The following is a 19,433-nucleotide window of genomic DNA, read 5'->3' as shown; positions in this document are numbered from 1 at the left end:
GTACTTTATACTTTAGGTTTGGTTATGGAAAGAGCAAGGTATTAAATTTCCTTCACTATTACCTTTTGTAATTTTGTTTGTAAACAGTACGCTAAGCCAGAGGAATAAGCAGGAAAAGCTGACTTCTAGAGTCTCAAATATATCATGACACCATGGAGAATGGGACAGGTCTCTGATGAATCCTACTAATTGTGAAAACATGTCTTCACTATGGAGCTCCCAACTGACAGCCTCTAGTGCTTGACCCTGTTCAGCTGACTCGGGAATTGTTGAAGGTGGCACTTCACTGGTTTGACGACCACTGTGCTCTGAAAATATCAAAATATATCCCTGAGTCGTAAAGGTTATCCACTGTATTTTGCAGCTTTGATAAAAATAAAAATGGGTGCAGAGAATTGAGTGAATTTAGGGACAGGAGTTCAAATGTGCTGAGCTATTATTTCCAAACAAATGATGCCTTGCAATACTTCTTTGTTTTGTACTGCCCTCTCCTGGCTAATAAACTTCTTAGTAATGAGTGTTGAGAAATATGAAGTGAAAACACTGGGGACTGCTATCATTTCTACTTTCCATTAGAAAGTAATTTCTCATTTTCTGAAATGTGCGGTCAATGTATAGTTAACAAATTAACTATACATTAATTCAGATGTGCTGAAGATATAAATTGGTATAGAAAAATTTCTGGATGAGTAATTTGGTCATTTATATGGACTTCATAATGTCTGTGAAAGAAGTGATTTTGCACCTAATTGCATCATTAGTCAAATTTTCTGAATCATTGATGTGAAAATCTAATGTTATTGGAAATAATTTGGACACTCTCTCTCTCTGTTTGTATTTTACAGTGGCTGCTAATTTACAGAAGATTGTAGATGATCCCAAAGCTTTGAAAACCTTGACATTTAAGTTGGTAAGTGGAAAGTTATGGAAAGTAGGTAAATATTTTGCCATGCTGTGCCATCAAGGAAGAATATAGTTTCATAACCTGCTCTGTAATTTTGTTGCTTTCTTTTGGTATCTGTTTTTGCATTCATCATTTGCCTATTCAGTATTTGGGAACGTTTTCTGATCATGACCAGAAGTTCCTCTTCCATGAACATAGCTTGTTCTTTTACCACTCCACCTTTAAGAGTAGCCATTTGAGAAATCTTGAGCACCATACCATTTTGCTTCCAGTTTGTATGGCAACTTGACCATATTATAGAATGAAATTAAATTCTAAGCAACATTTTTTTTTAGGATTAAGACATTTATTATTTGGGCAATGCACTTCATAGTTTTCAGTAATTCAAGAACATTTTTATTTTTTCAATTACAGTTGACATACAATGATATGTTACTTTCAGGTGTACAACATAGTTATTAGACATCAATATATGTTGTACATAGCAATGTATAGGTCATGTAGACCTTAAGTTGCTGTACCATTGTGACTAGCCCTTGATGAGATTAATTTTTAATTTTAAAATGAGTCATTGTACTGTTTACTAAAACTTTTACTAAAGCCTTCCTGAAGCGAAAGTCAAGCATTTCTAACTTTTAAAAAATTGAGGCTGATTATTGTAGAAATGGTTTAGGTAATTAGAAGCAATGGTAGAACAGCTAGTGAACAAACGTAACTTTTTAACTCATTTCAAATCACAGTAACAGTTTTTCATTAAGAGTAAATATTCCAGCAGTTTTTCTGTACGAGTAGATTTTTAATTTAGGAACTGGAATGGCCACTTAGATACAGAATACTGAGCATTCTGGGATAATTGTGAAACCAAAAGATGGTGATCATAACCAGAAATGGAGAAGCCCAAATAGTCAAAAGTCACTGTTTTCCTGAAAACTTTAATTGCTCTTGGTGCAGCCTGGGCTTTGAAGATTAGGAAGGCATCCCCTGATAATTGCAGTGTTTAGCTGAGGCTGAAAAGCATTCCGTTTATAAGATGGCTCCTTCTCCAATCTCTTTCCTCTTCCCACTCCCACCACTATTAGAAATATTTGGCTCAAGTTTGAAAAGGTGTCCAATCTTATCTTGTATATCCACTTAAAGGAAAACAATAGCCCAAGGGGCAAGGATATTGATTACATAAAGAAGTGCATTTACTTTTTTGTCTCCACCTAACCGTTAGCTTCATTTGACAGGTAATAGGTATGATTTCCATTGTTGACATGAGCAAGATCAGAATTTGTTCTTTTTTAGCACTTTGAACAAAGTAGTTCAGGCATTTCAGCTCAAGTATAATGTGCTTTGGGTTCGACATATCAGTATTTTGTTGTATGCCTTGAGACAAGTCTTCATAAATGTTTAAGTCATTTTTTAATTTTCTACCTTGCAATTTTGTAAAGTAAATGAGCATTGCTGCTTTCAATGGGGAATTTTCGAAACTGCGTTAGCAAAAATACGAAGTAAGATGTAATTGGCCCTTGAAGATAGAATATAAATTGTAAGTACATGTAATTAACATCCAATTGGTACACATTTACATGAGCATTATAGATTTTAGTTACTGAAGTTGAAGAACATGCATTACAGATAGCAATTTTGTAAGCATTTTGGTAATTAACTAAAGGGCTTTATTTTTAGAGGCTTTCTGCTTAGGCATAGTTGAAGGCCACATGACTAAGGCGACATTTCCCAAAGAACAGGTAAAGCAGGGAAACTGTCAATTTAAGAAGTCCACGTAGCAGCCCGGCGCCTCCTGCTCCAGGTCTGAAACAATAGTTCTCCAAGAGAAGTCCCAAGAATGGCAGTGTCAGCTCCACCTGGAAACTAGAAACTCGATAAAAACAAATTCTAGGGGCCCATCTCTGGTGGGTAGGGTGCAGGAGTCTTTTTTTAACAAGGTCTCCAAGTGATGACCTGGAGGTTATGTGATGTTAGCTAAAGTTTGAGAACCACTGCTCTAAAGGAAACTTGGAGGTTCATATCTCAAGAAGCGCTAGGGTGGAACAGTGTTTCTCAAACTCTCTTCCATACAATAAATCCTAGGAAACCAGTAGACATTATAGTTCATACCATGCCTATGTACCTGAAGGGTTCTTTCTTACCTGATTAATAGGTAACAATGTGTGAAATTATTCCAAAGCCTGGTAGAATGAGAATGTAGACCTCTGGGCGGCCAAAGAACCAGAGCAGGTGTTGATATAGGATAGGGTCTCCTCTTCCTGCAGGACTGAAGAAAGTGGTGTTTAGATTATGATCAGTTAGTAGCATGGTAGTTCCAGCAGTCAGGACTGGGAAGGATAGAAGTAATACAGCTGTAATTAGTACTGATCACACAAATAGTGGTATTTGGCATTGAGAGAGCTGGTGGTTTCATATTGATAATTGTAGTGATAAAGTTAATAGCACCTAAAACTGACAAGACACCTGCCAAGTGAAGAGAGAAAATTGTTAGGTCCACAGAAGCTCTGGCATAAGCAAGGTTTCCAGCTAGGGGTAGGTAGACGAGTTTTTTGTTTGTTTTTGTTTTTGAGTCACCACAGGAGCTCAAAATATCCCAGTCAGAGCCTCTGGGGTGGACATGGGCATTGGTATGTTTTCAAGCTCTCCAGGTGGCTCCAAAATAGACCTAGTTTTCGGGTGAAGGGAAACTTTGTGGTTGACACTGAAGGATTCAGCTCCTCAATAGGAAGCAGGCCACACCTTCTGGTCTGACAGGAAGGGTGAGTTTCCAGGAGTACAGACTCTGAGTAAAAGCATACATCCATTATACTGTCATGCTAAGTGCCTGATAATGTGTACATTTTTCTTTGAAGCTGAGGTTCACAAAGTCTGAGGTTCCTTGGGGCCCTTTTTAGGAGATCCCGCATATCAACACTCTTCATAATATTAAAATGTCACTTGCCTTTTCCATTGTGTTGACATTGGTAGAAAAGCAATAATGGGTAAAACTGCTAATGTCAGCATGAATCAAGGCTGGAACACTGAACAGTATGAGTAGCCATCATCTTCATCAGGCACACATTGTCACTATAAAAAGTTAATTTTTCTAAAAAGGCAAACATTGTTGATTAAATCTCTACTTGAGGACACATCTTTAATACTCTGTGTGATTAAATGAAGAAGTATTTCTTCAGTATACTGAAGTACAGTTGGTTGTTGCCAGAAAAAGCGCTTGTGAGCTTGTTTGGGTTGTGAGCTAAACTAGCCATTTTCCTTTTTTTAAATATATTTTTACTTGGAAGAATAACTGACAAACTATGATCATTCAAATGAGGGATTTGGCAGATATTTTTTCCAAAATGAACCAAGCCTGGCAATTCAAGGTACTGACAATATTTGTTACTGGAAATAAATTTTAGCTTTTGAACAAAAATAGAATTTTGAGAAACTTGTATCTGTCACTATAAGTTTGACAGCTCCCCCCGCCCCAGCACTTAATGAATATGGTATGTCAACTGTGCAAAATCTGCCTAACTTGGTCATGCTGAAAAATCATGCATCAGTAAAATATCCATTCAGACTTCTGGTTAAGATGATAGAATAGATGAATGCTGTGTTTGCCTCCTCCCATGACCACATCAGAATTACAACTAAATTATAGAATAACTATCATTGAGAATCACCTGATGACTACATGAACAGATGTTTTGTAACTAAAGGTATAAAGAAGAAGCCACAAAGAGACTGGCAGGAGGGTCAGAGACATAGAATTGGCTGGTCCCTTACCCATAGTGTGGTGATTAAGAACCTGGAGGGATATCTTGTCTGTAGAGGACCCCACTGAGGAGTGAGGGGTACCAGTTCTGGGAATAAGAGTCCCCAGAGCATCTAGCTGTGAAAACCAGCAGGGATTGACATCCAAGTGAGAGACAGAGAGATGCTGGAGTCCTAGGTGTTCCTCTTGAAGAGCCCATGCCCATGCATGGACTAGCTCTCTTACAAACCCACTTGTTCTGGATACCAATGCAGGGGTAGCAGATCGAAAAGCACTAAGAACATCCAGGGAGAAACTATATTGACTAGATTCAGGGAAAGGGCTGGAGGGGCAGCTCTCTCAGTGGACAGAAGCGCTAACAGGCATCATTGCTTCTTTGTTGAGTTTGTACCCTACCCAGCCAGTAGGTGCCAAGTCTGAGCTCTCCATTAACCTAGCTAACATCATTCCCCTTATCCTGATGATTCCATGAGACCCCCACCCAACTCAAACACCTGGTCTGAGTATTCCAGTGGCTATTTCCACGTAAGCAGTCTGCCTTGGCTCACAAGGTGGACTTTCCTAAAATCTCTCAAAGGTCTACAAACCCCATACAAGCAGCAGCTGGCCTCAGCATGTCTCTTACCTCTGACTCAGCTGCCCCAAGCCCAGCGCAAACAGCAACCAGTCTCAGCTTGCTTTGTATCTTCTATTAGGTTGCCCCAAACCTGGCATAAGCACCAGCTTGGACTATAGCTTCAACTAAGTGGTCACAAACCCAGCACAAGTGGTGACTACTCTCAGCTCACTTCCTAGTCCCAAGCCTGGCACTAGCAACTAGGTTTGCAGCATCGTTTCTCCCAAGTGCCTCCAAGCCCAGCACAAGGGGCAACCAGTCACAGATCACATTATAGCTCCCACCAGATGGCTCCAGGCTGGGCACAAATGGCAGCCCAAGAGGCTCCAGAACAAACACATCATACATTATCTCCACAAACAACATACCCAAAGGGCCAACTTAGCTGGCATCTGAGCCCAGCTCGAGCTACTCTTGCCCTGTGAGGTCAGCATCTGCAAAGGCCAGCCCTAACAGCCAGTTAACCAGAGGATCAGTCCCACCCACTGACATGCCAACAGCAATCAAGGCTCAACTACAATAGGAGGACACAGACAACCCACACAAGGGAAACCTTTGGAGTACCCAGCCCAGGTGGCCAGGGAGACTGCACCACTTGGCCCCACAGGACACCTACTACGTAAGGTCACTTTGCCAAGACCAGGAGATATAGTCAGTCTACCTAAAACAGAGAAACAAACCTAGGAAGTCAGCTAAAATGGGGAGACAAAGAAACATGTCCCAAATGAAAGAACAAGACAGAACTCCAGAAAAAAAACTAAATGAAATGGAGACAAGCAATCTACCAGAGTCCAAAACACTGGTCACGATGATGCTCAGTAAACTTAGGGGAAGAATGGATGAGCTTAGTGAGAACCTCAACAGAGATAAACCATAAAAAAGAATCAGTCAGAAATGAAGAATACAATAACTGAAATAAAGAATATATTGCGGGAATCAACAGCAGGTTAGATGAAGCAGAGGATTGAATCAGTGATTTTGAAGACAAGGTAGCAAAAACACCTAATGGGGAAAATTTTTTTAAATGACAATAGTTAAAGTGACCTCTGAAATAACATCAAGTATAACAACATTCGCATCGCAGGCGTAAGAGAAGAAGGGGAGATGGGGCAAGAGATTGAAAACCTATTTGAAGAAATAATGACTAAAAATTTCCCTAACCTAGTAAAGGAAATAGACATACAAGTCCAGGAAGCACAGAGAGTCCCAAACAAAATGAACCCAAAGAGGCCCAGACCAAGACCAATCATCATGAAAATGCCAAAGTTTAAAGACAAGGAAAAAATCTGAAGTTAGAAAGAGAAAGGCAGTTACTTATGTACAAGAGAACTCCCATAAGACTGTCAGTTGATTTCTCAACAGACTTTGCAGGGCAGAAGAGAGTGGCATGAAATAATCAATGTGATGAACATTAAGGACCAACAACCAAGATAACTCTACTCAGCAAGGCTTTCATTTAGAATCTGAGGAAAGATAAACAGTTTCTCAGACAAGAAAAAGCTACAGGAGTTCATCACCACTAAATCAGTATTATAAGAAATGTTAAAGGGACTTCTTTAAGTAGAAAAGAAAAAATAGGAATAAGAAAATAGAGGAAAGAAAAAATTGCTGATGAAAGCAAACAGTAAAAGCAATGGATCAACCAACTATAAAGGTAGTACAAAGGTTAAAGGACAAAAGTAGGAAGATCATGTGTAATTACAACAGTAAATCAAGGGAAATACAAATATACATATACAAAAGAAGTAAAAAATAATGAAAACAAATGTGGAGGGGGTAAGTAAAAATTACAGTGATTTTAGAATGTATTCGAACTTAAGCGACCATCAACTTAAAATAGACTGCTATAAAAGCTTGGTATATAGGAAGCACTTTGTAACCTTAAACCAAAAATCATTTACAAGAGATAGACAAGAAATAGAGAAAGGAAACCAAACATTGTAGAAAGTCATCAACATACAAGAGAGTGAGAGAATAAGGAATAGAGAACTACAGAAATAATCAGAAAAAAATAAAATGGCAATGCCTACATACCTATCAATTAAATGTAAATGGACTAAATACTCCAATCAAAAGACATAGGAGAGCTGAATGGATTTTAAAAAAAGACCCATACATGTGCTGTGTACCAGAGACCCACTTCAGATTGAAAGACACACACACTAAAAGTAAAGGGATGGAAAAAGATATTTCATGCAAATGGAAATGAAAAAGCTGGAGTAGTAATACTTATATAAGACAAAATAGATTTTAAAACAAGGTCTATAACAAGAGACAAATAAAGGCATTTCATAATGATAAATGGATTAATCTAACATGAGGATATAACTGTCATAAGCATCTATGCACCCAAAATAGGAGCACCTACATATACAGCAAATATTAACTGACATAAAGGGAGAGATTGACAGTAATAGTAGAGAACTTTAACACCCTGTTGACATCAACAGATAGATCATTTAGACAGGATGGAAAATCAATAAGTGGTCTTAAATGACACTAAGCCAAATGGACTTAACAGATCTTTACAGAACATTCCACCCAAAACAACAGAATACACATTCTTTTCTAGTGCACATTCTTTTCTATGTTCCAGGATAGACTACATATATGTTAGGCCACAAAATGAGTCTCAGTAAATTTAAGAAGACAAATCATGTCAAGCATCTTTTTCAGTCACAATGTATGAAACCAGAAAGCAGTTACAAGAAGGAAACAATCACACAAACATGTGGAGGCTAAGATAACATGCTACTAAACAACAAATGGGTTAACAATGAGATCAAGGAAGAAATCAAAGGATACCTTGAGACAAATGAAACTGAAAAGACAATGACGCCGAATATATAGGACACAGCCAAAGCAGTTCTAAGAGTAAAATTCGTGGCAATACAGGCCTAACTCAAGAAACAAGAAAAATCTCAAACAGTCTAACCTTATACCTAAAAGAACTAGAAAAAGAACAAAGCCCATAGTAGTAGAAGGAGGGAAAAAATAAAGACCAGTGTGGAAATAAATGAAATATGGTCTTGGGAAAAAAAAAAAAAAAAACCAGAAAAAAATCAATGGAACCGAGACTTGGTTCTTTGAAAAAATAAGCAAAATTAATAAACCTTTATTTAGCCAGACTCAAGAAAAAGAGGGCCCAAATAAAATCAGAAATGTGATAGAAATGACAATTGACTACACAGAAATACCAAGGATTATAAGGAAATACTACAAATAATTATATGTCAACAAATTAGACAACCTGAAAGAAGTGGATAAATTCCTAGAACCACACAATCTTCTAAGGCTGAATCAGGATGAAAACAGAAAATCTGAACAGACCAATAACTAACATAATTGAATTAGTAATCAAAAAACTCCCAACAAACAAAATCCAGAAATAAATTCGCACATACATGGTCAATTAATCTATGACAAATGATGCAAGAATATTCAATGGACTAAAGACAACCTCTTCAATAAATGGTGTTGGGAAAACTGTACAGGTACATGCAAAAGAATGAAACTGGATCACTTTCTCATGCCATATATACAAGAATAAATTCAAAATGGATTAAAGACAAATGTAAGACCTGAAACCATAAAACTTAGAAAATATAGACAGTAAACTATTGACATTGTTCTTAATATATTTTTGGTTATCTACCTTCGGACAAGAGAAAGAAAATAAAAAAATAAATGAGTCTACATCAAACTAAAGAATTTTTGCACAGTGAAGGAAATCATCAAGAAAATGAAAAGACAACCAAACCTACTGAATGGGAGAAGATATTCATACAGCTTAACACCAAAAAATAATTTGTTTAAAAAAATAGGTAGAGGACATGAATAGACATTTCTCCAAAGAGGACATACAGATGGCCAACAGACACATGAAAAGACGTTCACCGTCACTAATCATTAGGGAAATGTGCATCAAAATTACAATGAGATATTACCTCACACCTGTAAGAATGGCTATCATCAATAAAGTAAGTTCTAGTAAGGTTGTGGAGAGAAGGGAATCCTCATGTGCTGTTGATAGGATAACAAATTGGTGTAGCCACTATGAAAAACTGTATGGAGGTTCTCAAAAAATTAAACATAAAACTACCTACCATATGACCACGCAGTCCCACCTCTAGGTATTTATCTGAACCCAAACACTAATTCCTAAAGATATATGCTCTCCAATGTCTATTTACAATAGCATTATTTACAATAGCCAAGATATGGAAGCAACCTAAGTGTCCATCAATTAACAAATGGAGAAAGAAGCTGTGGTATATATAGACAATGCAATATTATTCAGCCATAAAAAGAAATGAAATATTACCAATTGTGACAACATGGATGGACCTAGAGAGTGTTGTGCTAAGTGAAATTTGTCAGAGAAAGACAAATACCATATGATTTCACTTATATATGAAATCTAAAAAATAAAATGAACTAACAAAACAGAAAGAAACTCAAATGCAGAGAATGATTTGATGGTTGCTAGATGGAAGGGGTATTAGGCGGATGGGAGAAAAAGGTGAAGGGATTAAGAACAAATTGCCAGTTATCAAAACAGTCACAAAGATGTAAAGTACAGCATAGGAAATACATGTATGGTATCAGATTGGTACTAGACTTATCGAGGTGATCACTTCATAAGTTATAATAAATGCCTAAACACTGTGTTGTACACTGAAACTAATAAAATGTATGTCAACTGTAATAGAAAAAATTTTTTAAATTTAAAATATCCATTCAAACTACACGATAGAACAATGGATTTTAATATAACTGAAAAGTTCACAGCTCTGGTTTCAGATTCCACATTACGACTAAGCTTTAAGAAACTACCATTTGTCAAGTTTAAGTATAGTAACAATATCCACAACTATTTGGAAAGGCTATTAAAATATTCTTCCCTTTTTCAACTACATATTTGTGTCAGGCTGGATTTTCTTTATATACTTCAAAGAAAAACAGCATAAAGCTATAAATTGAATGCAGAAGCAGGTATGAGAATCTAGCCATCTTCTATTAAGCAAGATATTAAAAATATAAGCAAAACGTAAAGGGGTGCCAATCTCAGTTTTTTCTTTTGGTGAACTAGTTATTTTTCATGTAGATTTTATTAACGTTATCATATAATGTGTTTATTTTACATTTAATGAATTAATAAATTAATACTTTAGAAACTTCTCAGTTTTAATTTCTAAGTCAGTATAACATATATAACCTACATAAACATGTTTTATGTTTTTAAATATATTTTAATACTTTAAAATGTTTAAAATATTTTAAAATTTTGTTTTAAGTTTTAAGACAAGTTAGTATAGTAAATACAATCCAACATAAGTCTATGAAGGGATCCTGAGACCGAAAAGTTAGAGAATTAGGCTTTAAGTGTCTCTGGTCCCTTTTCTCTAGATTTCCGAATCTTTTGCATATTAGAGTTTTATAGGCTACAGTGAGAGACAGGAACTCAGACTTGGTTCAAAGAGAAGGGTCGGGGGAGGCCGAGTGCCTTGAAGCAGAGCCTAACAACCTGGCCTGTGCCTCTGTCACGAAACAGAATATTCCAGTGTTGCTGCAGGAGGCACTGGGGACATAGGGTGGGATATAGCCTTCCTGAAGATTCCCTGTGCAGTGTGCCCAAAACAGCCACTGGTTTGATCGCCCACTCTCATTGTAAATTCTCACTTGCGTTACTCTTCACAAGAAGGGTTTAATATTTTTCTTCTATTTCTAGTCAGTTTAACCACTAATCATTTTAACCTCCTGCTATTCACATTACCGAATTCCCGATGTACCATTCAAATGCATTGATGTGCTCCACACTTGCCAGTCTGACCTTTTTGCCACCACCAGCAGCAGTAATTTGTCCTTAGATGTTTGTCAGTTGCCTACTTATTATGCAGGCTGTCTCTGCCCTCATTCGGTGGGTTGAGTAATGACATTGTTAGCAATAGCTAAGCAGGAAAGAAGGAAAAGTTTAGGGAAACTGATAAAGAAACAATGATAGTGGAATGAGAAAATTGGTAGGGGAGGTGAATGTTACAATATCAAGTATGAAAAACACACATCAGAAAATATCTCAGCTGAAAAGCCTTCTATGCCTATACTACTTTGTTAGAAACGATAAGGAATATTTCTGATCTGCCTCTGGCAATGCAAACAGTAAAAATTACACTTTACTGAATGTCTTATCTGTCAAGTAGGAGAGAAATCATTGGACAGGCACAAAGTAAATTCTTTAAATGCTAATGTTCCTACCCTTTAGGCTACTGATTTTCTTACATAAGCATAACTACTCACACTGAATGTTACTTTAAAGGTAATTATTTTAAAATATTCAAGTTACTTGTTCTAATTAGCTGCTCATTTTAAAGGAACATGCTGGGGTTGACAAAAGGCTGAGTTTATGTACTGCTTTGTGGAGCAGTGCTAACAGGGCTCATTGTGATGATTGGAAAGTGCTTTTTTTTTCCCCATAGGAAACTAATTATTTTGACAATTTAGCAAGAATTGGGCCAAGAAAAGGTTTGTATTGCCCGTTGGTAATTAGTTTCTCATTTCCAGTCATTTCATCAGATTTTTTTCTCCCCACTGTGGTACTTACATATAAAGTCCAATTCTGATTTTTGTACTATAGAGTGAAGCAGCAACTTAGAATGGTGAGCCAAGTGCCGCATGTGTGCATGTATGTGTGCATGTGTGTGTGTGTGTGAGAGAGAGAGAGGAGAAAGAGAGAGAAGTAAGAAAGAAAATAAAAATAACTTATGAATTAGGATCAGTGAGAGTTTTGATGGGCAATGGTTTATTTTCCATTCCTTTTGATTTTGAAGAAAAATAAAGTATTTGGCACACTATAATTTGGGCCAATTTTCAGCAGTAAATATGTCCTAAATTATCAAACAAAATTCTGTTACAGAAAAATATCTGTTATGGTACCTTTTCCTATAAAAAATTACTTGCTGGTATTTAAATAAAAGTTATCTATGATGGACCATTCCACTACTTGGTGATCACTATTTTTTTCTGGCCAGTTTTACAGAGATGATTTTGGTTGAACCCAAATTACCCCCTGACTGACCTGTTAAATCCCTTCTGCTCATTTCCATAATATTCTTTTTAAAAGTATTATTAAAGAGCTCTAATTTAAAAGTATATTTAAAAATCACCTTAGTTGTTGAAAATTTGTACATTATATCTTGGCAGTCATATGGTTCATTGGCAGTTCCAAAGCTGAAAGACTGAGCAGAGTGGTGTTTTAATGGGTAACAAATCCCTTCCTTGTTTATGGATAGCATAGGACAACCAGATTTCTTATAGCAGTTAGCACCCAGTAGTCCTTTAAGAGAATGATTCTTAGGATCTCTCCTAGAAGAGATGGGCCACATGTCCCCATACTGATTATGCCTTTGCTTAGATCTGCCGTCACATGAATAAGTCTGTAAAAACCAGCAGCAACAGACAGGCACTAACAGTTCTTGTTTTTGTTTTGTTTTGTTTTGTTTTTACATTTTCAGGCTTCCGGCTGTGATGGGTCGGAGATTCCTGATGAAGTGAAGCTGATCGGGTTTGCTCAGTTGAGTGTCAGCTGATACATGTCCCTTGACGTAGCCCTGATCTGTCATGCCTCCCCTTACCACACTCCCCCTCAACCTTTCTCTCCCCACATCCTCCCACCCCCTCACTCCCAGTTCCCAGCAAAATCAGAAGATTGTGAAGAGGCCGGCTTCGACAAAATGGGATAAAAAATAATTTTTTTTTAAACTTAACACTCCGAGTTCTGCTTTATTCTCTAGCAATCCACAGTATGAGAACAAGCAAATACCACAGCTGCACGAATGTTGCTAATTTTTCCAAACGCTATTTAATATTTTTAGCAATTAATTTGGATATTCCTTAAGTGAAAAGAATCTGAAATACACTCAGGTGGTCCTATTTATTGGCAACAAAAGGAATTTTTTCTATCAGAAGCTATTTCTTCTTTCATTGTTCTTTCTGTTATACTTTAACTGTAATCTGACAATGCTGCCTCTTTTATGTTGTATTTAGAAATTAATAATATACTTATAAAATTAAGATTTATTAGCCAAACTTGAATTCTAGTTTTAAAACTGACTGTGAATTTTATTTTTCATATATTTATGCATTACACACCTTAGCTACGAGAAGAAAAGTTTTTGATTATATGCTTCTTGCAGTTAATCTCTTGTTATTTAAACAAAAATTTTCAGGTCTATCTTTGGAGTATTTATAACTTTTGATTTTTGAAATGACTGAATTAGGAACTAGGATGCTTATTCTTTCAGTTTGTTTGCCTAAAAACCAATCTACAATCTGATTGTCTCTTGGGAGAGGGAGGTGCCTTGCAAACTTTCATATTAAGAATGTGCCTGAGGCTGCTTTACTCTGGAATAGTCTCAGATCTAAAATTTCCTCTACATAAAGTGGTATATGTAAGTTTTGCTTCATTGGAACATTTAGAATGCTATATAAAATGTTGCCATTCTATTAGATTGCTAATTATGTACCCATCTCTGATTTGACTTCTCTTTAAATGATAGGATTTGTTGTCCCAAAGTTGATAAACTTGAAAATACCAGAATCTGAGTTTTACTTGAAATTCTGCAGAATACCCAGATGGAGTGAAAAATAGTAGAAAGGGTTTTGTGCAATGACTTTTGTGCAAAAGGTAAACGCTGTTAACTTTCAAGAATAAATACTTTCAACCCAAGTAGCCCTCTGCTTGACTATATATTATGGAATAGTAAACCTTAGGATTTTCAAAATTGGAACCTAAACTTTCAGGGAGGTGGGCTCCCGGGATGGTACCATTTGCTCTTTCCTTGCTAACCCTAGATATGGCAGCTCTTTAATGTACTTTAAAAAGCAAATATATATATTACTAAGGAAAACAAAGTTATTTATAATTGCCTTGTCATAATTGTTAAGGTGTTCTAGAGCCATTTGCATACAATTTAATGTAATTTCATTCCATTCTATTGTTTACACAATGATTACTCAAAGATGACTACAAAGGTTAAAGGAAAATAAAAGTGTATTGCACAAAGAAATTGTGTCACATTGTTTTTTCCCTCCTTTAGGTATTATCTGCATTTCTGCAGTGATACTCAGTACTTTCATTAAAATGCCTAGTAAGAGAATCAGGTTTGGCAAGTAACTTGAATTAGCTTGAAGAGAAAATGAAAGAGAAACATTCACACTTTATGCAAACAGACTCTTTGAATTAAAACCGTAGGCTCAAGGAAGGGTACCTGATGGTGGAGTAGGAAAACTCTGAACTCACCTCCTCCCATTAACACATCAAATCTATACCTACAGAGTAATTCCCCTTGAAGAGCTGAGGGCTGGCCGAACAACTTCTGCACAAGAGAGAACACATAGAAATGAGTAGGAGAGATGAATACACAGTATTGTAGGAACCCTACCCCCAACATACCAACACAGTAGGGAAGGATCACTGAGGGTCCTGTGCACAGATTCACATGCCCTGGGACAAAGCAAAAAGTGGTTTAAAGGGCACCTAAACTATATGGGAAGGAAATGCATCTATAAGCAAAGAGCATCTGCCAAACAGGAGGGAACTCTCCATTATCAGAGGTACCAGAGAGCACCATTTGTTGTGCTCTCCCTTTACCTTGCTTACTCGAGCAGGAGCATGATCCAGGTGATCTAACCAGCTGGCCAAGGCTATCCAGGTGTGCCGTAGGCTCACACCAACTCCCAGGCTTGCACAGGGACTTCCTATAGCACATGCCTGCTTCAGCTACACCTCGAGGCTCCAGTGCACCTTGCCCCACAGGACTCTCCATATCCTGAGCCTCCTCCAACTATAGCTCCACATCCTGCTAAGACAGACCTGGCACGGCTTGTACCTGGTACTCCCTACAACCTATTCCCACTACAGCTACTGCTTCAGGCCCTGGCATGATTTGCTCTTGGACTTCTTGTAGCCAAAGCCCATTTTAGTTCCAGCTTCAAACATACTGCCAAAAAGGCCCCAGTTTGCCTTTTTCCCAAGACTCCCTACAGCCCACACTTACTCCAGCTCCAACTCCAGCTGGCCTGCCAAAGTTATGTGGCACACACAGTCTACAAAGGGGAAGCTCCTACACAAAGCCACTCTTTCAAGACTTGGAGAGGTTGCTGTTTCACCTAATTCATAGAAACAAACACAGAGACTGCCAAAACAAGAAGATAAGAGACATACTTTCCAAATGAAAGGCCAGGATAAGACTTCGGAAAGGGAACTAAATGAAGCAGAGACAAGCAATCTACCAGACAGAGTTTAAAACAATGGTTATAATGATGCTCAATGACTCAGGAGAAGACAAGATGAACTCAGAACTTCAACAAATTGGTAGAAAATATAAAAAGAACCAATCAGAACTGAAGAACAACTTAAATGAAAAACATACTAGAGAGAATCAACAGCTTAGATGATGCAGAAGAACCAGTCAGCAAACTGGAAGACATGGTAGTGGAAATCATCCAGTTGGAACAGCACAAGAAGAATTTTTTAAAAATGAGGGTAGTTTAAGGGACCTCTGGGACAATATCAAGCATACCGACATTTGCATCATAGGAGTCCCAGAAGGAGAAGAGAGACAGAAAGAGATAGAAAACCTATTTGAAGAAATGACTGAAACTTCCCTCACCTTTTGAAGGAGACGGACATCCAAGTACAGGAAGCACAGAGTCCCAAACAGACCCATATATTTAATTTAGTAGCATAATTAAAATGCCAAAAGTTAAAAATACAGAGAGAATATTTAAAGTAGCAAGAGAAAAGCAGCTAGTTATATACAAGGGATCTCCCATAACACTACCAGTCATTTTTCAGCAGAAACTTTGTAGGACAGAAGAAGTGGCACAATATATTCAGAGTGATGAAAGGGAAACTTACAACCAAGAAACTCTGCCCAGCAAGGTTATCATTCAGAATTGAAGGAGATAAAAGAGTTTCCCAGACAAGCAAAAGCTAAAGGACTTCATCACCACTAAACCTTCAGTACAAGAAATGTTAAATAGACTTCTTTAAGAGAAAAAGGCCAAAACTAAAAATAAGAAAATATATGAAAGAAAAAATGTCACTGATAAAGGCAAAAATTTAGGAAAAGTAGTGGTTCATGCAATTATAAAGCTAGTTTGAAGGACAAAAGTAGTAAGGTCATGTGTAGTAAGTACAGTAATAAGAGATACATATAAAAGATGTAAAATATAATATCAATGTAAAAATGTAGTGCTTTAGAATGCATTTCAATTTAAGCAACCATCAACTTAAAAAAGCTGCTCTAAACAGCTTGTTATACATGATTCTCAGAGTCATATATAACATGACTGTATATAAAACCTATAATAGATATACAAAAAGTTAAGAAAAAGGAACCCAAACTATCATTAAAAAAGGGCATTCATACACAAGAGAGCAAGAGAAGAAAGGAAGAGAACTACAAAAATATCAGAAATCAATAAAATGGTGACATGTATGTAATTATCCATATTGCTTTAAATGTGAAAGGACTAAATGATCCAATCAAAACACACAAGGAGGCTGATGGATAAAAAGATCTATACGTATGCTGCCTAGAAAAGACTTCAGATTGAAAGACACGAACAGACTGAAAGTGACGAAATTAAGAAATACACTTTATGAAAGTGCAAATAAAAAGAGCTGGGGTATCAATACTTAGACAAAATGGACTTTAAAACAGAGACTGTAACAAGAGACGAAGGGCATTTCATAATATGAATCTTATGTAAGAGCCCCTAAAAACTTAAAGCAAATATCTAATATATTAGATATAAAGCGAGAGATTGACAGTAATACAATAAAAGCAGGCCACTTTAACACCCCACTGACATCAATGGATAGATCATCTGGACAGAAAAATCAACAAGAAACCTCACCTTAAATGATACATAAGGCCAAATGGACTTAACGGATATTTATGGAACATTCTACCCTAAAACAGCAGAATACACATTCTTTTTAAGTGCACATGGAACATTTTCCAAGATAGACCATATATTATGTCATATAAAAAGTCTCAATAAATTTAAGATAGAAATCATATCAAGCATCACCTTTGATTGCAATGGTACAAAACTGGAAATCAATTACTAGAAGCAAAATGGAAAAAAAACACATGGAGGCTAAGCAACATGCCACTAAACAGTTAAGAAATCAAAGAGGAAATTAAAAAAATCTTGAAACAAATGAAAATAGAAACACAATGATCCAAAACCTTTGGGACACAGCAAAAGCAGTTCTAAGAGGGAAATCCATAGTGCTACAGGCCTACCTCAAGAAACAAGAACTATCTCAAACAATCTAAACTTACACCAAAAGGAATTTTAAAATAAGAGCAAACAAAGCCCAGAGATGAAGGAAGGAAATAATAAAAATCACAGAGAAAATAAATGAAATAGAGACTAAAAACAGTAGAAAAGATTGATGAAACTAAAAGCTGGTTTTTAGAAAAAACAAAATATATGAACCTTTAGCCAGACTCAACAAGAAAAAAAGAGGGCCCAAATAAAATAAGAAATGAAAGAGGAGAAGTGTAAATGGACACCACAGAAATACAAAGCATTATAAGAGAACATATAAGCAATTCTACAACAATAAATTGGACAACGTAGAAGAAACGAATTCCTAGAAACAATCTTTCAAGATCGAATCAGGAAGAAAGAAAATCTGGACAGATAAATACTAATAAAATCAAATCAGGAATCAAAAAACCCAACAAACAAAAGTCTAGGACCAAATCGCTTCATTGGTAAATTCTACCAAATATTCAGAATACCTATCCTTCTCCAACTGTTCCAAAAGATTAAAGAGGAGGAAAAGCACCCGACTCATTCTACAAGGCCAGCATTACCCTGATACCAAAACCAGACAAAAACAGTACAGAAGAAGAAAATTACAGGCTAATATCTCTGAGAAACATAGATGCAAAAATCCACAACAAAATATTAACAACCAAATTTAGCAATACATTAGAAAGATCTATACTATGATCAAGTGGGATTTATTCCAGGGATGCAAGAATGGTTTAATATCTGCAAATCGATTAACGTGATATACCACGTAAACAAATGAAGGATAAAAATCATATCAATAGGTGCAGAAAAAGCATTTGATAAAATTCAAAATCCATTTATGATAAAAACTCAACAAAGAGAATTGAGTGAACATACATAAACATAATAAAGACACTATATGACAGACCAACAACTAACATCATACTTAGTGGTGAAAAGCTGAAAGCTTTTTCTCTAAGATGAGTAATAAGACTAAATGCTCACTCTCACCATTCTTATTGAACATAGTCTTAGCCATAGCATTAGACAAGAAATAAAAGGTATCCAAATTGGAAAGTAAAGCTGTCACTCTTTGGAAATGACATGATACTACATATAGAAAACCCTAAATATTCCACATAAAACTATCAGAACAAACAAATGAATTCAATAAAGTTGCAAGATATAAAATTTAGAAATCAGATGCATTTTACACAATAATGAACTGTCAGGAGAATTTAAGAAAATAATCCCATTTAAAATTGAATCGAAAATAATAAAATACCTAAAGAATAAATTTTACCAAGGAGATAAAAGACCTGTACTCTGAAAATGATAAAAGACATTGAGGAAAGAAATAAATGAGAAAGAAGCAAATAAATGAGAAGATATACCACGCTCCTAGATTGAAAGAATATCATTAAAATGTCTGTATTACCCAAGGTAATCTGCAGATTCAATGCAATCTCTATCAAAATGCTAATGGCATTTTTTTCACAGAACTAGAATAATCTTAAAATTTATGTGGAACCACAGAAGACCCCAAATAGCCAAAACAATCTTGAGAAAGAACACAACTGAAGATATCATGCTCCCTAATTTCAAACTATACTTCGAAGCTCTAGTAATTAAAACAGTATGGTATTGGCATAAAACAAAGACATATAGATTAAACAGAATAGAGCCCAGAAATAAACCCACACTTATATGGTCAATTAACCCATGACAAAGAAGGCAAGAATATACATTGGGGGAAATTATAAACTTCTTAATAAGTGGTGTTGGAAAAACTGGACAGATACATGCAAAAAAAAAAAAAAATGGAACTAGAACGCTTTTCTACACCA

General features: G+C 36.3%; 1 protein-coding gene across 1 annotated transcript in view; it reads left to right on the top strand.

Moving 5' to 3' along the window:
• The window catches only part of STK39 (serine/threonine kinase 39), a 214,535-nt gene extending 200,202 nt beyond the window's left edge, over positions 1–14,333 (top strand). Inside the window, exons 16-17 of the mRNA XM_025039466.1 lie at positions 846–910; positions 12,780–14,333. Coding sequence (XP_024895234.1) covers positions 846–910; positions 12,780–12,854 — 140 coding nt within the window. The 3' untranslated portion in view covers positions 12,855–14,333. The remainder of the gene's footprint in view (positions 1–845; positions 911–12,779) is intronic.
• The last annotated feature ends 5,100 nt before the right edge of the window (positions 14,334–19,433 follow it).

Source organism: Pteropus alecto, unplaced genomic scaffold (assembly GCF_000325575.1).
Source record: "Pteropus alecto unplaced genomic scaffold, ASM32557v1 scaffold3, whole genome shotgun sequence".
Classification (NCBI taxonomy): Eukaryota; Metazoa; Chordata; class Mammalia; order Chiroptera; family Pteropodidae; genus Pteropus; species Pteropus alecto.
The sequence above is the reverse complement of the archived record's forward strand: the minus strand, read 5'-3'. Positions and strand labels throughout refer to the sequence as shown.